This window comes from Doryrhamphus excisus, linkage group LG6 (assembly GCF_037039965.1).
Source record: "Doryrhamphus excisus strain RoL-2023G ecotype Guam linkage group LG6, RoL_Dexc_Guam_v1.1, whole genome shotgun sequence".
Classification (NCBI taxonomy): domain Eukaryota; kingdom Metazoa; phylum Chordata; class Actinopteri; order Syngnathiformes; family Syngnathidae; genus Doryrhamphus; species Doryrhamphus excisus.
The window spans coordinates 16,460,748-16,480,856 of NC_136362.1; the positions used below are offsets into that span (position 1 = coordinate 16,460,748).

Below are 20,109 nucleotides of genomic sequence, written 5' to 3' on the forward strand. Positions count from 1 at the left end.
ACTTCCTGACTAGAGATTAAATAATTCCGTCGGAATCCTCTTAGGATGGGTTCCCAGCACTTGGCAATTAAACAATTACATTTAATCAGCATGGGGCGACGCTTCAAGTCACCCTCATTTCAGACGTTGATTAAAAGCAATTCTTCAGTGGTTATGGCCGTCGATGCTCGCAACTCGGCTCAGGTTTGCGCCGCCTGTGTGCTGGGGTCAGGCCGGATAGCAATATGGCAGGTTCAGCTGTGCTGGAGAGCCGGATCTGCCTCTGGTGGGTAAAGCGGTAATGGCAGACCTTCTATTGTCGCTTAAGTAGTTAGATTACTTGGACGCCTTTTGACCTTGCAGCAGAGCAATAAAGAAGAACAATAAAAAAAGCATGTCGTAGTGCGTTCCATGTACATAGTTTTTAGCTTATGTATCCGCTTGTCTACTTCCATGTGCATCTAAGTGCATGTGGCTTTACTTAGAATCACCCGTGTGCAGTGTACATCATGTTTGAGTGCAAGGTGGCAAAGTACAGCACAGCCAGCAACGCTTTTTCCTAGTCTGCAGCATGCATGAAACCAAGGTTCCCCTCTTTCATATGGCGCTGACTCTGCAAGATGCTCTTGTATCAGCCAGCAGACCCTCTAAAGTGCTAGTCGGGGCGTTCAGAGGGAAACAGCTTTTGGACATTGGATCTCTATGATGTGTCTAAATGTCATCTAAACTGAGCATTCATATTTTTATAATGGCGTTTTTTTCATGCCAAAAAATGAAAAATAGTACCTAATTGTACAATAAAACATTCATTCATTCATTTTCTACCGCTTTTCCTCACGAGGGTCGCGGGGGTTGCTGGAGCCTATCCCAGCTGTCTTCGGGCGAGAGACGGGGTACACCCTGGACTGGTCGCCAGCCAATCACAGGGCACATATAGACAAACAACCATTCACACTCACATTCATACCTATGGACAATTTGGAGTCGCCAATTAACCTAGCATGTTTTTGGAATGTGGGATGTGGGAATGTGGGAGGAAACCGGAGTACCCGGCAAAAACCCACGCAAGCACGGGGAGAACATGTTAAACTCCACACAGAGATGGCCGAGGGTGGAATTAAACCCTGGTCTCCTAGCTGTGAGGTCTGCGCGCTAACCACTCGTCCGCCGTGCCGCCCTACAATAAAACAAAGTTGGGAAAATGTGGTTAAAAAAAAAGAGAACACCCAAATTCCACCAAAACACTAACTGGGCTTTCAGTTGTATGACGCTTTTCTACTTTCCAGGTATTCTAAATGCATTGACCTTAATAACGTACTGATGACGCGGCATCGGTAGCAACCAAGGGCTCCATCGCTTGCTCAAGGATTGGGTTCACAAGTATGAGACAAGAACATTTTTTAACATTATTTTTAGAAAACTACAATGACAAACTGTAGGACTGGACAAATAGATGTAAATGATTTATATATTTGCATGCATAACTTAAGCATGATTCTTTGAACTCTCTAACTTATTTCCATAAATTGAGGGAAAACTATAATGATAATTACAGCAATTGTAGCAATTGTAGCATTTGTTAATGTGTGTATATTGTAGAAATAGATTGTAGTAAATTGGTTTTATGTTTATGCTAAAAATACTACAGTTTCCATCATTCTTGTGCTGAACCAAAAAGTATTGAATGTCCCAATCACACATTTTGATAGAAGTCATATATATGCAGCACTGCTATTTTGATCTGTCAAATCTTAAGTAAGTTTGATCAAATGTAGAATTACATCAGCTACTGCTTGGATAGTAACACCGCAGTAGCTGTTGAACTCCAAAAGGGGAGAAAAAGCAGCCACCCACCCACCCAAGAAAATGAGAGGCTGGGAACACCAAGTGTAGGTTGCGTTGCAAGGTTAATAGTGTTGTATCATGTGAGTGTTCTCTTAATTAAAAGGGCCAACATTGGTCATGGGTTTCAGGCAGCAACATAAAGAGAGTGATGATTTTAAATGATGAAGTCAAATATAGATAAAAGTTTGTACCAAGACAAAAATGTAGACTCCCCCCCCCCAAGCACGGCACCATTGCAGCACTGTACCAGTCGTCTCCTCTAATGACATTCCCATAGTAACTCTTTCCCTCTGCAAAACTCTCATGGGGAAAGTGCTACAAAAAGTGATAATTACATGAAATATACATAGAGAATAAAAGGGAGCGTGTTTACATAACCAGGCCCATAAATATCAGACTGAGAAGACATTGTTCTACGTCTCCTTTTAAGCCGATCTCCTTGGGACACCATTTTAATGACATGATAGTTTAAAGAGATGCCTGCTCCGTCTCGTTCCATATTTAATTAACTTTTGCTTTTTCTAACGCGGAGTAAAGAAATCGCGATGGAGGCAAAAACACATGCGTGAGATAGCGGGGAGACAATAACAAATAGCTGCGAGAACAGAGGGAGGCTGGGGGAACATGAGCAGAGACCTTGTCTTGCTTTTGTGAGCTGTTTACAATACAAGGGACGCACTGGGAGTGAAAGGCTGGTGGGAGGAAGAAGGGAAAGTGATGACGGTTGACTGGGAGGCTTAGAATTCAAAAAGGGTTAAAGGTTAAAGTGAAAACAGAAGAAGCGAGACGTGGAGTGCAGGTATGTTCTTCTGCCAAGGAACATTTTTAGTCTATAGCAATCCGTCATTTATCGCGGTTAATTGGTACCAGACCTGACTGTCATACGTGAATTTTTTTTAATAAGTAGGGTTCCTATCTTATTTATAAATCCAATATTTTCACCTTCTAAATATGCTTAAAAAAAAAAAGATTATTAGAGTCAGGCTGCACGGTGGTCATGTGTTAGCATGCAGACCTCACAGCTAGGAGATCTGGGTTCAATTCCACCCTGGGCCATCTCTGTGTGGAGTTTGCATGTTCTCCCCGTGCATGCGTGGTTTTTTTTCACGTACTCCGGTTTCTTCCCACATTCATGCTAGGTTAATTGGTGACTCCAAATTGTCCATAGATATGAATGTGAGTGTGAATGGTTGTTTGTCTATATGTGCCCTGTGATTGGCTGGCGACCAGTCCAGGGTGTACCCCGCCTCTCGCCCAAAGACAGCTGGGATAGGCTCCAGAACCCCCCATGACCCTCGTGAGGAAAAAGCGGTAGAAAATGAATGAATGAATGAATTTTAACAGGGGGCTGCACGGTGGTTGTGTGGTTAGCACGCAGGCCTAACAGCTAGAAGACTCTAGTTCAAGTCCACCCTGGGCCATCTCTGTGTGGAGTTTGTATGTTCTCCCCTCTATATGTGCCCTGTGATTGGCTGGCCACCAGTCCAGGGTGTACCTCGCCTCTTGTCCGAAGACAGCTGGGATAGGCTCCAGCACCCCCGCGACCCTCGTGAGGATAAGCGGTAGAAAATGAATGAATGAATGATTAGTAGAGTCCTCTGGACATGAAATAACACCCCTATAGTCACATTAACACTCATATTAGCAATATAATAGACATAGTAACAGTAAATAAGCCTTTTAATTGGTCAATGACATGATTTATCAACTTTGTTTAAATATGTGTTTGTAATTATGTTCTACACCACATGACTTCACATGAGCAAAACAATACATTACATTGATCTTATGCCAACATTGAAGCAGAAAACAGCCAAATTGTCAGGGCTTGATTGCTTTGCGGTGCGACCCCAGGATGCAGAGAGCAGGACCAAATGCAGGTAAAAATATTTATTGCTTGCAATATTAGCAGCAGCGGGATAAAGCAACTCATGAGGCAGACGGACAAACGATAATGATCCCACGCAGGGAGAAGCACACACCTGAACTAAATAGACAGCACAGATTAGGGACAGGTGTGGGACATAAGGACAACCAAGGCAGACACGGGAAAACAGGAAGTCCAATACAAAATAAGAGTGTCCAAAAAGGAAACCAAAGCCCAGACAGGGAACATAGACATGCTGTCACCTGGGAACCCACACAGGGTGTGATACTTTATGATACTGGTTGCCAGCCAATCACAGGGCACATATAGACAAACAACCATTCACACTCACATTCATACCTATGGACAATTTGGAGTCGCCAATTAAACTAGCATGTTGTTAAGGAGTACCCCTACCCACACAGGGAGCGGGTGATCGAACTAGCTGTGTGGCCTGTGCGCTAACCACTTTCCACCATGCAGCCTGATTCCTAGCCATGTACATTAAATTCTTGTCAGGTAAGATTATAAAACATCATGTCTTGGCATGATCACACATATTTTGACACAGGGATATCTGAGCGAGCATCCCATGAAGTAAAGTTCTGGAACTCTGCACGGAATCCTCTCTGGCAGGCAGCATGTTTACCATTTGAGCTCGATGCTGTGTACAGTCTACTCTGCATTATTGATACGCCCGTTCCCCTTTTCCTCCCCTCTTGTTAACATCACCATCACAGCAGAGCCAGGGCAACTTTTTTTTTCTTTTTTTACCCCAGCCTGGTTCATATTTTATTGTTTGGTGTTTAATGCATATTTGAAAATGCTACACACATTCCTACACAATAAAACAACTGTTAACGGCTAATGTCATTGGTCAAGAAGTGTGGCGTCGTCTCTGTGTCCACACACACACAAACTATCTTGGTAACATATTGTGTTTACATATTCTTAAACGCGACAAGCATCTTTTTCTTGGAGAGTTTTGTGACATTTAGGGACTTAAAAGTGAAAGCACATGTTTTTCTGAATTTCTGCTGAGTAGAAGCGGGTGTTGCTCTGCTGGTCCGTCCCACTCCAAAGCACTCCCAAGCAGTCAGTGCACAGTCAGCTTCCATGTCATACTGAGAGCAAAGTGGAGCTCTACACATCCATAAATCACACAATCGAAAAACTTGTGATGGGAAAATGTTGCGTGAATTCACCAAGTGTTCTAACTGCAAAATAAAGAATTACTATGATTCTTATTACACTGTCTAGACTTAAAATATTAAAATTATTTTAAGAAAGGGCCAATTTTAAATGAATACACCGAGAGCCAAGTTTATTTGTAGTTTTTTTAATGCCAATCGTCAGTGAAAACACGACTGTTACCTGGCTGTTTTAATGTTTGTTTTACACATTTTAATTTGCATTTTGCAACAGTACAAAAAAAAACATCAGGCATTCATAAATCATAAAGTCACAATTCAAAGTTTTTATGTATAATGATGTAAATGCACTCATACAGTTATCTTAGATATACTTCACAGTTATTCTATAAATGCTGGTGCCCAAAGCTGTGGTCGAGGCGTCCATTTTGCTCACTTGCAAAGTGAAAAGATGTCTGTGGAGCTCCGGTGTGAGAGATTGGGTTACCCCCCACCCCCCCAGACACTCCCAGTGGATTCACCGGCCAAATGGATCTGGATCTCATGCTTGGGCGCACGTATTGAATGCCATAAGAGGTCTCGAAGGTCTCCTTCAGTGGGAGGAATGTGCTGCTTAACAATGTGGACTTTGCACCAAAGTACATTTTTGCATCAAAGCAGAGCCTCATAGCAGGGAGAATAATTCCTATTTCCGGGAATGTGGCATAATGCACAGGTTGAGATCACTCTTGAGGGTCCTTAAAAATTAAGTTACACTTTTTAACCCTCTGTCCCAAAACAGGCCCTCTCATAAGAAAAATGTAAATTATAGATTTTTTTCACTTTGACCACATCAAATATTTGAAATGTCAGACCTAACCATGAATATAAAAGTTTTTTATTATTCATGTACGATTTCTGTCACAAGAACTCTGCATTTTTTTAATGGGAAAAATCCTATTACATCCACTTTCTGTACCGCTTATCCTCACTAGGGTCACAGGCATGATGGAGCCTATCCCAGCTGTCTTCAAGCGAGAGGCAGGGTACACCCTGGACTGGTCGCCAGCCAATCACAGGGCACATATAGACAAACAACCATTCACACTCACATTCATACCTATGGACAATTTGGAGTCGCCAATTAACCTAGCATGTTTTTGGAATGTGGGAGGAAACATGCAAACTCCACACAGAGATGCCCGAGCATTGAACCCAGGTCTCCTAGCTGTGTGGCCTATGCGCTAACCACACAAAAATGCCTAAAAATGCAATATTTTCCAAAAATAAGGTGCAAATGTCAATATTTAGGATGAAATTATTGCAGCTTTGATAGGCCAATAATTGATGACACTGATTTTGTTACCTTTTTTACATTTTTTAACCAATGAGAGTTCATTAAAACAAAAAATGTAACTATTGAAAAAAAATATTTACCGTTAGGTGTCAAAGTGGTCTCTCTTATAATAAAAATGTAAAAACCTCCATGTAAATTATCATTATTTTTTTCTATATTCTCTATATTTTTGTATCCTGTTGTACTTTAACTCCAAACTGTTCGATTTTTGGCAAAGGGAAAAACACAGACTTGACTCGGTCAGGAACTGAAAACAACATTGATTATAATTATTAGTATTTTTAAACCAATGGGAGTTTATTCAAAAAAAAGATTACTTTTTTTACCCTTATGGCCCAAACGGTCCCACTCATGAAAGCCTAATAGGAATGTAAAACCGAGAAATATATTGACACAATGAAATAATCCGATTTTGGTGCACATTGGGTCCCCCAAGTGGCCTTCTTGGGTTAACAAAGTCTCAACGTACTGTTGGCCAACACTTTGCAAGGCCGTCTAATATAAATATAATCCTGCACATTTGTGATCCTGTGTAACATCTGGCCTCTACAAAAGTGTCCACTTCCATTAAAGGCTGGCTGAGCGCTTTGCTGGTGCTGGTGCAACAACACCACAGAGGTTCTGAGTTATCTCTGAACGAGCCATCCTTTCTGCTGCTTTCTGATGGAGGAATACTTGGGGGCTGAGTAATTATATTGCTTTAAACGAGCCCCCGAGAACACTCCTGCATGCCAAAGTCTCACACTTGGGCAGAAACACAACACTGGTAGGTACGTGCGTGTGTTATATGTGTGTGTGTGTTCCTGCTTAGGCTGGCATTAAGAGGCACAGGCCGCCGTGGTTCTGATACGCCTCACAAGTGGATTTAATTAAATCATAAATATGAGCTGGAGGCCGCCACCCAATTTAATGTAATGGATGATATGGGCCAGTCCGTCTTTGGCAAAGCAAAGTTCTGGACCCAACCGAATGCCCTTGAAGCTTATTAAAAGTGCTTGGCACATGAAGATGCTAGCAAAGTTGTTAAATGGATGGCACAGCTTGCTTTCAGTTAATGCCGGACTCCGCCATCTTTGGTTTTGATCAAAGTGGGAAGAATCGGTTTGTGTACTTTTTCTACTCCTTAACCGCTGCACCGGTGCAAGGGTGAAAATTTGGCATCACGCACCTCGACTGTGTTCCATGTGCTATTATTTTAGTGACAAATACATCTCATGGTAGCGTTGTTATTGAACCCCATTTCTCATGACTCGGAATGACTCGGAATGACCCAGTGGGTTTAACCCAGTGGTCGGAAACCCATGGCTCCTCAGCCTCCTTGCCGCAGCTCCCACGCCAAGCTCTGTGATTTTATTTTTTACACCAAAGTAGAAGAAATGTGTGTTTTCAAAAAGTGTTTGAAATATCTGACTCACTGCTCGTCAGTGAATGCATCTACTCTGCTTTGCTGCTTTGATTGCTGATTGGATGAGCAAAACAAGGCAGAAAGGGTCAGTTTGTTCAGTCAGTGAGACACGAAAAAGACGCCTCGACAGTGAATAAATTCAATAGTATATACAATAATATATTTATATATTTAAAAATAATATATTTCATATTTATTTGCCTTCACTGCCAATGAAGTTGGAGACAAAATTAGAAAACAACAGAAAACATTATGTTGAAAGACATTTTCAAAACAGGTGCGCTGCTTTATCGGAAAAGTACCCAACTGCAGATAGGTGTAAGGGAGCGATTTCGGAACTACCGTACGAAGGAAGGTTGAGCAGAGCAAACATACTTTTAAAAAATGGATGAAGGCTCCAAACTGAAGTACGGGCTGCTAATGTTGTGACTGCACTGGAGCTCGTAAGAAAGTGGAAGCCAATTACAGATGGAGAATAAATGAAAGAATTCTTCCGAAAAATATCACTGCATTTTTAATCAGAATGAAAAAAAATATTATTACTATTAATTATTGAGAAAATGAAAGAAATGCTCCTTCCCTGCAGAGACAGTCAAGGACAGGACCGATTGAATAGCAACAAACATCAGAATCGAAAGCGAATTGATGCCATTCATTCAGTGCAAGCATATTGAACTGCCTGTAATGAGTCTAATGATGTAAACGATATTGAACAGACACACTGATGTGCAGATACTATGGGAACTCTGATGGGCTTTTTTATGTTAAATTGCATGGGAAAGACACAGGAAAGACTCCAAAAAACCTACATAGTTCAATATTTTAATAATTTCAAAGCAGGCCTACACATGTAGTCTCCCCTGGATTCTGTTACTGTAACAGTCAAATTCGCAAAAGATTAAAACTTTTTAAAGTATGCTTTTGATGCTGAAGTTTGCCGACCCCTGGTTTAGTCGAATCTCCACAAGATTTGGTCCATACAACTTTAAAAGACTGACAAGCAGCTGTTTAAAATTTGAGCAAGTTTGGTTGAAAAACAATACAAGCAAAACTGTCCAAAAGTCACTGAGGATTTGCAAAATGATTATAAAATATCTGCATTTAGCATACTATGTGTAGTAGCATGCACTCCAAAGCTTTTAGCACATATTATTTATTGTATTTATTTTTAGTCCTGTCAGCCATAGTATTGTTGATCTACAGTACATACACTTAGATGCAAAACATGCAAATTTTATCTGGCAGAGAAGAGTCTAAGATACTCTTCACCTGTATAGATTTATTTAGATTTTATATATTTTAATATAGATTTTATTTGACTTTATTTGATGTTTTGTTGCTATGCAAATTTGGAGAGGCCAGGCTGGAGCAGGAGGGGATAGAAAAGAAGAAAAAAGAAGACATAGCAACAGCAACAATTGCAGTGACAATAACAAAACGACAGAAACAAACAGCACTGCATCAGCAAATGACGGCCATTAGGACCATAATGGAGAAGACTAAATAATATCAACAGCCACAGTGATAATACTGAATTGAAACAGTTGTACATACAATATAAGTGGCAATAGTCGTAATGGAATATTAATCATGATAGTGAGCAGATTGACAACACAATTGTCATTGTCATAAAAATAGCACAAAACTATAAATAAAGCATTATTTTATTGTTTCGTGTTGTGTCCATTGATTGTATCCAAGCCCTCATTTGTCATTTTATCTTCAATTCAGCAAGAAGGACTGATGGAACCACCAAAACTTCACAAGTGTCCTCTTCATCAATGAATCATGAGACAAGACAGATGTTATGCGGCATGGATTTCATCGCGCAAAAACACAAGAATCTTTTTCTCGGTCTCCTGCAGCTCTGGTGACTCCCTAAATAGACCTCGAGCAAGGGTGTGTGTGTGTGAGTGTGTGTGTGTCTGTGTGGAATGGGACCGCACGGGGTGATGGGTAATGGAGTCATTAATAACACAGACCTCCCTTAAGAAGCTCGGATGTTCGTTAGCGAGAGCCACGAGGGAGCCAGGGTAGAAGAGAAAGCAGTTCATGGTAAAATGACTAAAAAAAGAGGCGTGTTTATGTTGATATAGGTCCAGTCTGATGGGGGTCATGTACTGTATATAGAAACAACCCGGACTGTCTTTCAGGGATAATCAATGGACCCTCAGGTCTAAAGCTAAAAATAGGCGGATGTTCCTTTGTTTTGGAAGGTCAACAGTCAAGGAGCAGAACTGATATGTTTTGATGATTTAATGACAACTTTGTATCTCTAATACATTAGTACGATGTATGCTATTTCGCACATGTGAAGATGTGTGTGTGTGTGTTGCATGAATGGGACCTCCCTCCGCATGCAATACAAAGATGGCTGTCTGCCCATGATTTTAAGTGTGACAACCAAGCCATCATCTCTCCCAATTTTGTACTCTTTTCCCGACACAAACCTAACAAGGGAACAATAATAATAATAATGCACGATACACTTATGATATTAAATAGATGAGCTGTGTCAGAAATGTGGCCTTTGCCAATGTAATAATGCTGAGTTAATTAAGTTTGCTGTGTTGACTGTACTGCATTTTACTGAAAGATACTGTATTTCTAGTCTATGTATTACTACTGAAGAGAGGGAGGGGCAAACCATATTGATCCAAATATAAGACAACCCCTCTTTTTCCAAAACAGCTGGAATAGGTGGAAAAAACAGAATAAGCAATGCAAAACAAGGGTTGTGTTCATTTATTTATGCTACGTTCACACCGACGCCGAATCGATGGCGAATTAAATCCGCGAGCAAAGCGTAACAAAGCTTAATGAAAGCGTAAAGACCGTAATACAGCGTAAGAAAGGTTTGAGCAATTCGGGACATTCGGCAAGAGCGCCAAAAATTTTTAAACTGTTTAAAAATTTGAGGCCATCTGTCACGAATTGCGTAAAGCGGGGAGAGCGTATTAAAGCTCATCAAAGCGTCACAAAGCTTATCAAAGTTTTGCTCAGAGCGTAGGAAAGCTTAACAGAGCTTGGTTCAAAGGATCAATGGATCTGCTGCATCTTTATATATTATAGCGTCATGGAAATTACACGACTGCGATCGCTGACAAACTTTTTATTGCACAACAATAATACTGGCTACTGTCGGCCATAACCACCGCGTTGCAACCACCGCCAGCAACACAACAGTACTTCCTCCACCAGACACGCCCCCACCCCCTGGTGCATTCACAGTCACCCGGAATAGTCGGACACCCAAGAGCACAACGTCAACATGAATACGTCAGGGTCGCTACAATATGCTCTGGATCAGAGGCGGGATGCAGTCGGGATCTCGAAATTTTCCATTGCGTAACAGAGCTTAACAGAGCTTAAACATATCTGAGGAGATCGTGAGATTTTTTGAAAAATGACGCCGAATTCGTCGCCGATTCAAAGCGCGACATTCGGCGTCGGTGTGAACGTAGCTTAAGATATCTCAAGATTTGAAGATCTGGCATCAAGACTTGACACGCTTTCCGACGCTTTCACCATGGATTGACACGATTTTCCACGCTTTCATCAAGGATTGACTCGCTTTGTTCGGCTCTGTCACCCTTTGTTACGATTGACAAGCTCTTTCACGCTCTCTCACGTTCTTCCCACGACACACACGCCTGTCACCATCCCTCTAAATACCGCTGGGACTCGAGTTCTTCTAATTCCAATTGTCCCCGTGAAAGAAGTTCTAAATCTGGTGAACCCTAAATCTACTATAAAGTAAAATATGGGACCCAAGAGAGGTCGAGACACAACCAGGAAGAACCAGAGAGGGGGACGCAGAGGCCATGTCGTTGAGATTCAGAGGGCTAGATCTCCAACTCCACCGCAGCCAGAAGATCTCCCAGAAATCCCACCAGCAGCAGCCCGCAAAAAGCGTAAGAACAAGCCATATTATTACGCCCAGCTGACAGAGGCTCAGAAGGAAGAGTTGATTGATTGGTTAAAACAGAACCCGTGCATCTACTCCAAGAGGCTGAATGAGTTCAAAGACGTACCCAGAAAAGAGAAGCTATGGGAAAACAAAGCCAAAGCGATGGGTTTGGAGGTGGCAGCCCTGCAAACCTTCTACAAATCAAACAGAACCCAACTGAGCCGCCTGAAGAAGAGCGTTGGGAAGTCTGGTGATGGTACAGATGTTCTAGAGGACCTGTCTGCTACTGATCGATGGATCTGGGAAAACTTCTCCTTTCTGAAGGATCACATCGAGACAGTTGAGCGCAGAAACGTCGTCAGCATCCATGGCAGAAATGGGAGGGTAGCAGGCAGGACAGCACCAACATCCACAGCTACTGGGTCAGCAGCAGAAGTACCACCTACAGCAGCCTCCAACATCCAGTCAGACTCTGGGTCAGAGTCACAGTCAACAGACCCCTCCTCTCGATCCTCTCGAAGACACTCCACAGAGAATGCTGACCTCAAACAAACTCTGATGGAGTACATTTGTGTTTCCAAGAAAGTGGGTCCCTCCCCCTTTGCCAGACATATAGACGAGGGACTCTCTGAACTTCCCAGCGACATCAGACGCACAACACAGATGAAGTTGATGGCCGTTCTCCACGAGGGGCAGAAACAGGCTGAAGAGCACCAGGAGATTCAGCAGCAGGTGCCTAGTACACTTTGACTGTTTCACTGCCTGTAGGGGCGATCAGACATGTGAGAAGTTCAACAATTGATCAATGTTAGTACGTTTAACGTTAATGCAAAAGCTCCCAGCATTGATGCTAATGCAAAATGCAGTAATAAATTTGTTTTGTAATGTATGCTACATCACATTGTATAGGTAGTTATTTGCTAGTGCACAACATAGACCAAAAACATGCATGCATCTGTAAAGTAAATACAGTGTCACTCGCTCTATTCGCTGTTTCATGTTTTTTTTTTTTACATACAGGCCCTCTAAAAAGAATTGCATTGTGGGAAGTTGAGTGTTTCACTTTTCAATCGCTCGTCTGTCTGCACCGCCCATTGTCTTCGGCTCCTGATTGGCTGTACACCATTGTCAGTCAATCTCCTTCTTGCCGCTTTGCCGTGTCTTGCTAGCTTGCTAGCTTGTCAGCTTACAGTGGTGTTTGTACTCTTTATTTTCAAATTTTGCCGACAAAACCCACAATGTCGAAATGTTCTAGGAAGAGGAGAAAGCTAAAATAAAAGAAGAAAAAAAAAAAAAAGGAATAGGTGCAGATTCGGGAAGACCTAGAACGCTTTCTGTACTGGCTATTGTGTGTACCTGTTCTATAGAAGTCCACCACTCAATAAAGGACACAAAAATGAGAATGATGACTGAAAAATTGCGGGCTCTTTCTGGAATCTTTTATGATAAATACATGATTTTCTGTCGAGTATATGTTGACCTTGAACGAGATCATCCCACACTTTTGGAGTCACATACAAATTGATACACAAAAGACAGAAGCATTTTCGTCATACTTTTTAATATTTCCATCACATGTGCAACACAAAAAAATGAGGTCTGTCCAAATACAGAACTCCATATTTGTACAATACATTGGAGTAACATTGGAGATAAGTGTCTCTCTTGCTGCAGGAGATGGTGATTTCCTGTAAACTGTGTACGAACGATTCTCAAGTCAAAATGTCAAAACATTAAAGTTCATACAAAAGTGCATCTCGAGTTTAATGAATGCAAAACATTTACACAACCGAATGTTTCTTTTCTTTTTTTTTTTTTTTTAAACATTTGATGCCACAGTGGCTTCCAGCTTGAACAGCGAGAGGAATGGGGGACAAAAAGTGGGCAACACTCGGCCACTCTCCAGGAGAGCCGGGAAAAGTAAGTAAAATACATGCCTCATACAGGCTGGGACTGTATTTCCGTATATATACTGTATCATAACCCCCCGGATTTAAATTGAATTTCACTCAGCCACTGAACAAATGTAAATATAACAAAACCTTTAAGAAACAATTCCAGTCATCTCCAGGCTTTGAGGAGCAGTAAACGTCAACAGTAGAAATGTACATGTTGGGTCAGATGGTGTGTTCCAAATGCGTGTCACTACATTTGCATATATCAGCATCCTGTCCCGCTTTGCACTCCATCTTTACACTCCTGGCCGAGATTCTGGAGACTGGATCCTTGAGGGTCCACCCTAATGATTGACCATGCGCAGGATGTTGAGCGACACGCTGCTGATGCAAACACTCCTCTATTTGAAATCTCCTTTACACAAATCCAATGATTGATTTTTTAAGTCATTATTTGCAGACATTTTCAACTGTACATTGGCAAATACTGTATAAGCAATATAGCTGTAAGTTAAGCAACACATGAAGTCTATGTACAAGCTTGTTTATTTGTTTTTTTATTTTTTTTAAAGCAAATAAGGGGCCATGTCTTTTTTTATTGGCCCTTTTTGCTCACATCTCTTTATATTTTCTTTCTCGCAGTGGTGCTGGATCCTCGCAGTGCAGCTGAATCCTTTAAGCAAGACAACGAGTGGGGCCGTCCGTAATTGGCGGTCAGGCTGTATTCTCGGCATCACGTCCCGCTTTGTGTCGCTTGTCTTTGCCGCGTTAGCTGCTGTGCTGAGTCAACGTGTGGTTCTGCAAGGACACAGAAGGAAACATGCTTAATGATGGCTCGGTGTTTGGTCACACTGCTGTCCCTTGTTGTCAAAACCAGGACATTTCATTAGCGTTTTTGTATGGTTGCATTTGTGAGCAAGACTACACACAAAGTGTTTTATTTCGAACTTTCCAATTTTTTTGGGGAACTTGGAATGCTTGGTTTCCAGATAATTTTCTTTTTTTTCAGTGCCAGAAAATAAGCTACATTTTACTGTGTGCTTTGAATGGAAAAAAGTTACACTAAAGTAATGATAAATGTGTGCCAAAAAGGTTTTGTCATTAGGAACAAGTGTGTCACTTTCCCATTTTAGGGTACTTTTACAGACAACTTCCTAAAAAAATGCAAATTCAAACTTAATCAGGGGTTTTAATGACAAAAATGGTTATTAGTATTGATTGGTCTTGATCCAAATTAGAATGGTTCAGCAAGGTCTAACTTTGTCCCATTCTCGTTAACACTCCTAATGGATCGCAGGAGGTGACTGTTTATTCGCCAGCTCGTTAGCATGACTACTACAGAATTAAAACACTTCATATTAATCCATGAGGAATTTGAGCCCAATATCCTGAGAAATTTCTTCTTATATCACAGTTCACTGATTATCTATTATTATGGCTTTTTGGTGTGTGACACCTATTCCAAAAGGAAGGAGGACCCTAAACAATGTCTCATTCAAAGCAGCAAAACTTGTTAAGGTTAAATGAATATTTTGGGGTTTTTTTATACTTAAAGTAAAGAAGGGTGGTTTTATACTTCTTATACTATATTCTGCTCTGATCTCTTTGTTTTTGCATCCTTGGTAAAGTTCTGTTTTGATCTTCCTGACATTTCAACATCATCACCATCAGGCTATGATTATCTCCAATCCAATTAAGTTGCACCTGAATCAGATGTGTGCGCTGGCTGATCGATACTCTGCGGCTGTGGGATTAAGCTCGGTAAAGTCCAGTTCTGACAGAAAATGCGCAGCACCTCTGATAGATGATAGATAACACCCCCTTTCCTCCTTACCAACCCCCAAAGCTCAGAAATATTCCATCCCAATCAAAGGCCGTGACCATGGAAACACATCCATAATGAGGTGCTGACACACAATATTGCCTTGGAGTATATATACTACAAATATACAAAGTACGACATGTAGACCGTATGGGCTCAGGTTGGTTGTTTCTACCTCATTTATGCACACACACACACAGATCATTGTGAAGTGGTTGTAGTGGGGCAGCTGTGCCAGGTTCTTTAAAGGGAGCGTGGACCAGGGGGTGTGTAACTGGTGTCCCTGGTGGGCAGAATCCAGGTCATCTTTTGAAGTGACTGCTAATCCCTTTAATGCAAACTACATGCCCCACTTGCTGCGCTCTGTTTAAAACACGGCCTTGGACTTTGTCAACTGGCATGGACTCGACACACCTGTCACACAGTCACTAGAGCACACACACACACACACACAAAGGAAGCTCATTGGACACTTTATTAGGTACACCTGCACCTGTGCTTGTAGTTTGCAACAGCAAGCGGAACAGCACTGCACCACACTGCAATCTAATGGTCACTTTATTTACCTACATGAGTACATGAGGGGGGTTATTATTACTTAGTTGTAGAAATACTACCAGTGGTACATCTGTTAATATTGCATATATACCATAAACAAACGTGATAGTGAAGTAATTTATAAATTGAATATTTTCATAGATACATCATACAAAACCTTTTTACTATATTCACTTTTACGCTCCTATTACCCAATGTAGTGGATATAATAAAAATAAGACATTACAAAGACTGGCATGTTAGCATTGACAGCGTACTTCCTGTGGTGGCTATTGTCTCATCAATGTTATTGACACCGAGTGACCAGTGTAGACTAGTAGTTGTGGTTAACGACAGAGTCATGATGCACTTCAGTCATTTTACTAACAAGCAGAGAACATATATGCAGGAATACAGGTGCTGCTGTCGGCCACAACTCACACCAGTCACCACTCTCCCCACACTGCTAACCAAAGATATAGCCTCTAACACTAAGCTAACAGAGTCAACTGCAGCTAGCTGACATCACACACGTCACTTCCCAGGCCCATCCATCCATCTTCTATGCCTATGATGATCTAAAACACTACCCAAACTTCTTTCCGAGGGCCCATTGATACAAATACTTATGATAGTTCCGTCAGCAACATAGCGACAACGCTTACAATGTCTGCTCTCATTGGGTTTTCTGCGGGTACTCCAGTTTCCTCCCTCATTCCAAAAACATGCTAGGTTAACTGGCGACTCCAAATTGTCCATAGGTATGAATGTGAGTGTGAATGGTTGTTTGTCTATATGTACCCTGTGATTGGCTGGCTGGCGACCAGTCCAGGATGTACCCCGCCTCACGCCCGAAGACAGCTGGGATAGGCTCCAGCAGCCCCCGCGACCCTCATGAGGAAAAACGGTAGAAAATGAATGAATGAATGTTAGCTGCTACAATAACAATATTGCTGTAGCGTGGTTAATATACATATATTAATATACAAGTCAGTTATGTAAGTGGAACACTGTTGGCGTTGTTTGTGTGAGGGCTTTAGCGTCAAAATAGCTACGTATGACCTTCCCTTCTTAGCTAGCTCATATTAACTCATTTTCTGCCCAAAAAACAGCTGTAGTCATGATTTAGTCACAAATAAATTTCTGAAAAACCATGCTACATACATATATATTCTTTTGGATGTCATGTAATTGTGCAGGTGTACTGTTGATGCTCAACTATTGAAAATAGTAATAATATTGAAAATATAGCTTAATTAAGCGTTGCAAAGACAAAAAAAGGTAGGGAAAATACAAAAAGTAACAAACAACACATATATTGAAGGTGTTCAAGAAAGGGTTTAAACATAAATACGTGAAATTAACCTAAAACAGCAAAATTGCAACACACACACATGGAGAAGCCTATTATCGTCATTTTAAAAAACTAATTTGAGGATGTTTACCAGGGCATCCTTCAATTGGAGCCCTTTTGGGCAGCACTGGGGGTGACTATTAACCCCCGTTTGCATTCCTTCCCTCCCTCTTTTACCCTTTCAGCTGCCTTCAGATAAAGCGTTTAAACACCTCAACAGCTTTCCCTTCAGCCGCGGCGATTACTCCTCGACAGGTGGGGTAATAAGCAGTTTGACGGGGAGTGACCCCCATCCTGCCTCCCCGGATGTTTTTTTTTTTTTTTTTTTTAAGGCTCCTCGCAGAAATAAAGCTCCTTTAAGTGAGTCTGGGAGGAGACTCCCTACGGGATGTTCCCTCCCCTTCTACCCCTCCCCCGGTGAAGACATCTTCGGTGTTGCTGAGGAGGGACATGAGCACGGCAACCTTATTAATGAATGCGGCCCATTACCCGTCAGCCTGACTCCTCTGCGACTCCCAGAAGCCCCAGCAGTACGTGACTTCAAATGGCAGGATATTGACACGGAGAGAGCAAAGCGGCTAAGACCCTGCGTCTCTGTGTGTGTGCGTGGAGACAGCAGAGAAAGAGAAACAGAATTTGTGCACCTTGGTGCGAGTGTGCCAGCCTTGGTGTGTATGTGTGCGGACCCCAAAGGAATGTAGCTCCTTGGATATAATGTAGGCCTCGTAACAGCTATTAGAGGGGAAAATAACCCCTCTGGGGAGCAGCTCCTACCGCCACCACCATCACTGTATGTGCTCTAACATAGCCAACACACACACACACACACACACACACTATTCTTACCTTTTCCTTAAACACACCACTAGTTTTCGCACTGAGGGCTTTCTCAAGGACGATGTTAAACGACTTTGGTGGCAACCATGCAGACTAAAGGGAAATGGGGAGCAGGGGAATGAAGGTGGTGTTGAAAAGATTGAAAGAAAATGATACCTTTATCTCTGCGGATGCCACATACTTGCTATTGTACTGTAAGTGAAGGAGAGTTTAAACTCTGGTTGAGCATGCAATAAGAAATGAGATGTGGAACACAAGAAAATGACCAAAAAGTCCAAGCAGGATGTCACTAATGGTGTCACACTAGAATTACTGCAATTTAGGATTAGATGGCCTCCATTAAGCCTTTTAGCGCTCGTCTCAACGCCCAACTTCGATGGCATCCTATTCCCCCCAGAAACTCAGGCCTTTTTCTCCAATTCTCTCTAAACGTTAATCTCCTCCTCCAACCTTTCAACCACCTGCCGGCCACGCAAACCTGCTGCAAAGTTGTCCCGAAACCACAGCAGTCACAGCTAAATCACATTGTTCAGTATAGTAAAAGCACCAGATTTGGGCCATCATTATATATGTTATTTTAGCAATACCTTAACCTTTAGGAGGGTAGGATTTAGCGATTTTAGTCACTTATGCTGTTTACTTTTAAATTTCATAATACAAATTACTTTAATGAGGATGAGGGTTGTCGAAGGTAATGCCTTTGATACAGCACTATTTTTTAACGGATGATAAATGTGCGCACGTCCTGATTGACCTTTGGCCCATACCGTAGCCGTAGATATGGAGCCACAAGCAGGAACAAATAATGAGCAAAAATGGACAAAGCAGCCCAGTGGCTGGAGACCCCTGCCTTACAGCATGCTTGGGGATATAAAGTGTTGTTTTATGTATTTGAAAATACTATAAGAATGCCACTATTATAGAATTGAATATAGTCATAATTAAAGCTGGTTTTCTGACGGATATCCAATACCTCGTTTATTGTGGAGAACTCATTCAGTGAAGAAAACATTTTTACATATTTTTCTCATGACGAATGCCCGATTATTCATTCATTCATTCATTCATTTCCTACCGCTTATCCCCACGAGGGTCACAGGGGGGTGCTGGAGCCTATCCCAGCTGTCTTCGGGCGAGAGGCGGGGTACACCTGGACTGGTGCCCAGCCAATCACAGGGCACATATAGACAAACAACCATTCACACTCACATTCATACCTATGCACAATTTGGCCAATTAATCTAGCATGTTTTTGGAATGTGGGAGGAAACCGGAGTACCCGGAGAAAACCCACGCATGCACGGGGAGAAGAATGCCCAATCAGAACAACATATTTATAAATCTTTTACTTTTTTTGCACGAGAGGCAAAAAGAGGTGATGATCACTAACACTTCAGAGCACTTTAAACAAAAAATGCTGGTAACTATACCATTTGGAAATTACTCACATTTGTATCAGAACTAAGTATAAAACTGGACTAATCCAATCAGTGCAATTATAAACTGGGCCCATTCAGCATGTCATGCATGAACGCAGCATGAAGGAAACATAGCAGATAAGTATTAGAGGAAGACGTCTCACTCCTCCCCTCATTGCAAATTGGTAGACAAATAAAGTGATATATATCGGGCAATTTTACTGGGTTGATATTTTTAACTTTAAGTAGTTTTTACTTGAAAGGTAGCTTCATCATGCTATGCCACCTACAGTATTATGCTATGTATTATGCTATGTGTAGACTACCGACGCAAAGTCCTGGACTCCAGACAGAGATTACATGCGGTATACACACGTCCAGTTTGTTTGTATATGTATCACTTTGGCTACTTCCTGTTCCCTGAAGGATGACATCACGATTCAATAGAGATCCTCACCAGAATGTTAAGTCCACCAGGGAACCTTGCCAAAAGTTTGGTGCAGATCTGAGACAAAAAAAATAGATCAGGGTAAAGGTTTTTGCTGCTCAAGTGACTATGAGGTGGAACGCTACAATCCATCCCAGAATCACCACCGCTCCTTCCATCCAACATCTTACATCAACCTACTTCTACACCACGTAAAGACGGGCAGCACAAGCAGTTTCCCTCTGTTCCCTGGATGCCACAGCTCAACCCCCACTTTCATCTGATTACATCACCCCATAGCAGCCCCCTTCAGGGCAGAAGAGGAG

General features: G+C 41.8%; 2 protein-coding genes across 3 annotated transcripts in view; one reads left to right on the top strand and one right to left on the bottom strand.

Annotated features, from left to right (window-relative positions):
• Window positions 1-10,810: 10,810 nt before the first annotated feature.
• On the top strand, window positions 10,811-13,227 carry LOC144898629 (uncharacterized). The gene is made up of 2 exons (XM_078791554.1): window positions 10,811-12,225; window positions 12,514-13,227. The coding sequence occupies exons 1-2, from the start codon at window positions 11,347-11,349 to the stop codon at window positions 12,520-12,522; spliced, it is 888 nt and encodes a 295-aa protein (XP_078647680.1). The 5' UTR covers window positions 10,811-11,346; the 3' UTR covers window positions 12,523-13,227.
• A 66-nt stretch (window positions 13,228-13,293) lies between these two features.
• The window catches only part of znf521 (zinc finger protein 521), a 120,287-nt gene continuing 113,471 nt past the window's right edge, over window positions 13,294-20,109 (bottom strand). For both annotated transcript variants that reach the window (XM_058068846.2, XM_058068849.2), the window contains one exon: window positions 13,294-14,186. In XM_058068846.2, the coding sequence (XP_057924829.2) occupies window positions 14,157-14,186 (30 nt within the window). In that variant the 3' untranslated portion in view covers window positions 13,294-14,156. The remainder of the gene's footprint in view (window positions 14,187-20,109) is intronic.

Coding starts and splice junctions, on each gene's coding strand:
- LOC144898629 (XM_078791554.1), top strand. CDS start 11,347: ATGGGACCCAAGAGAGGTCGAGACACAACCAGGAAGAACCAGAGAGGG.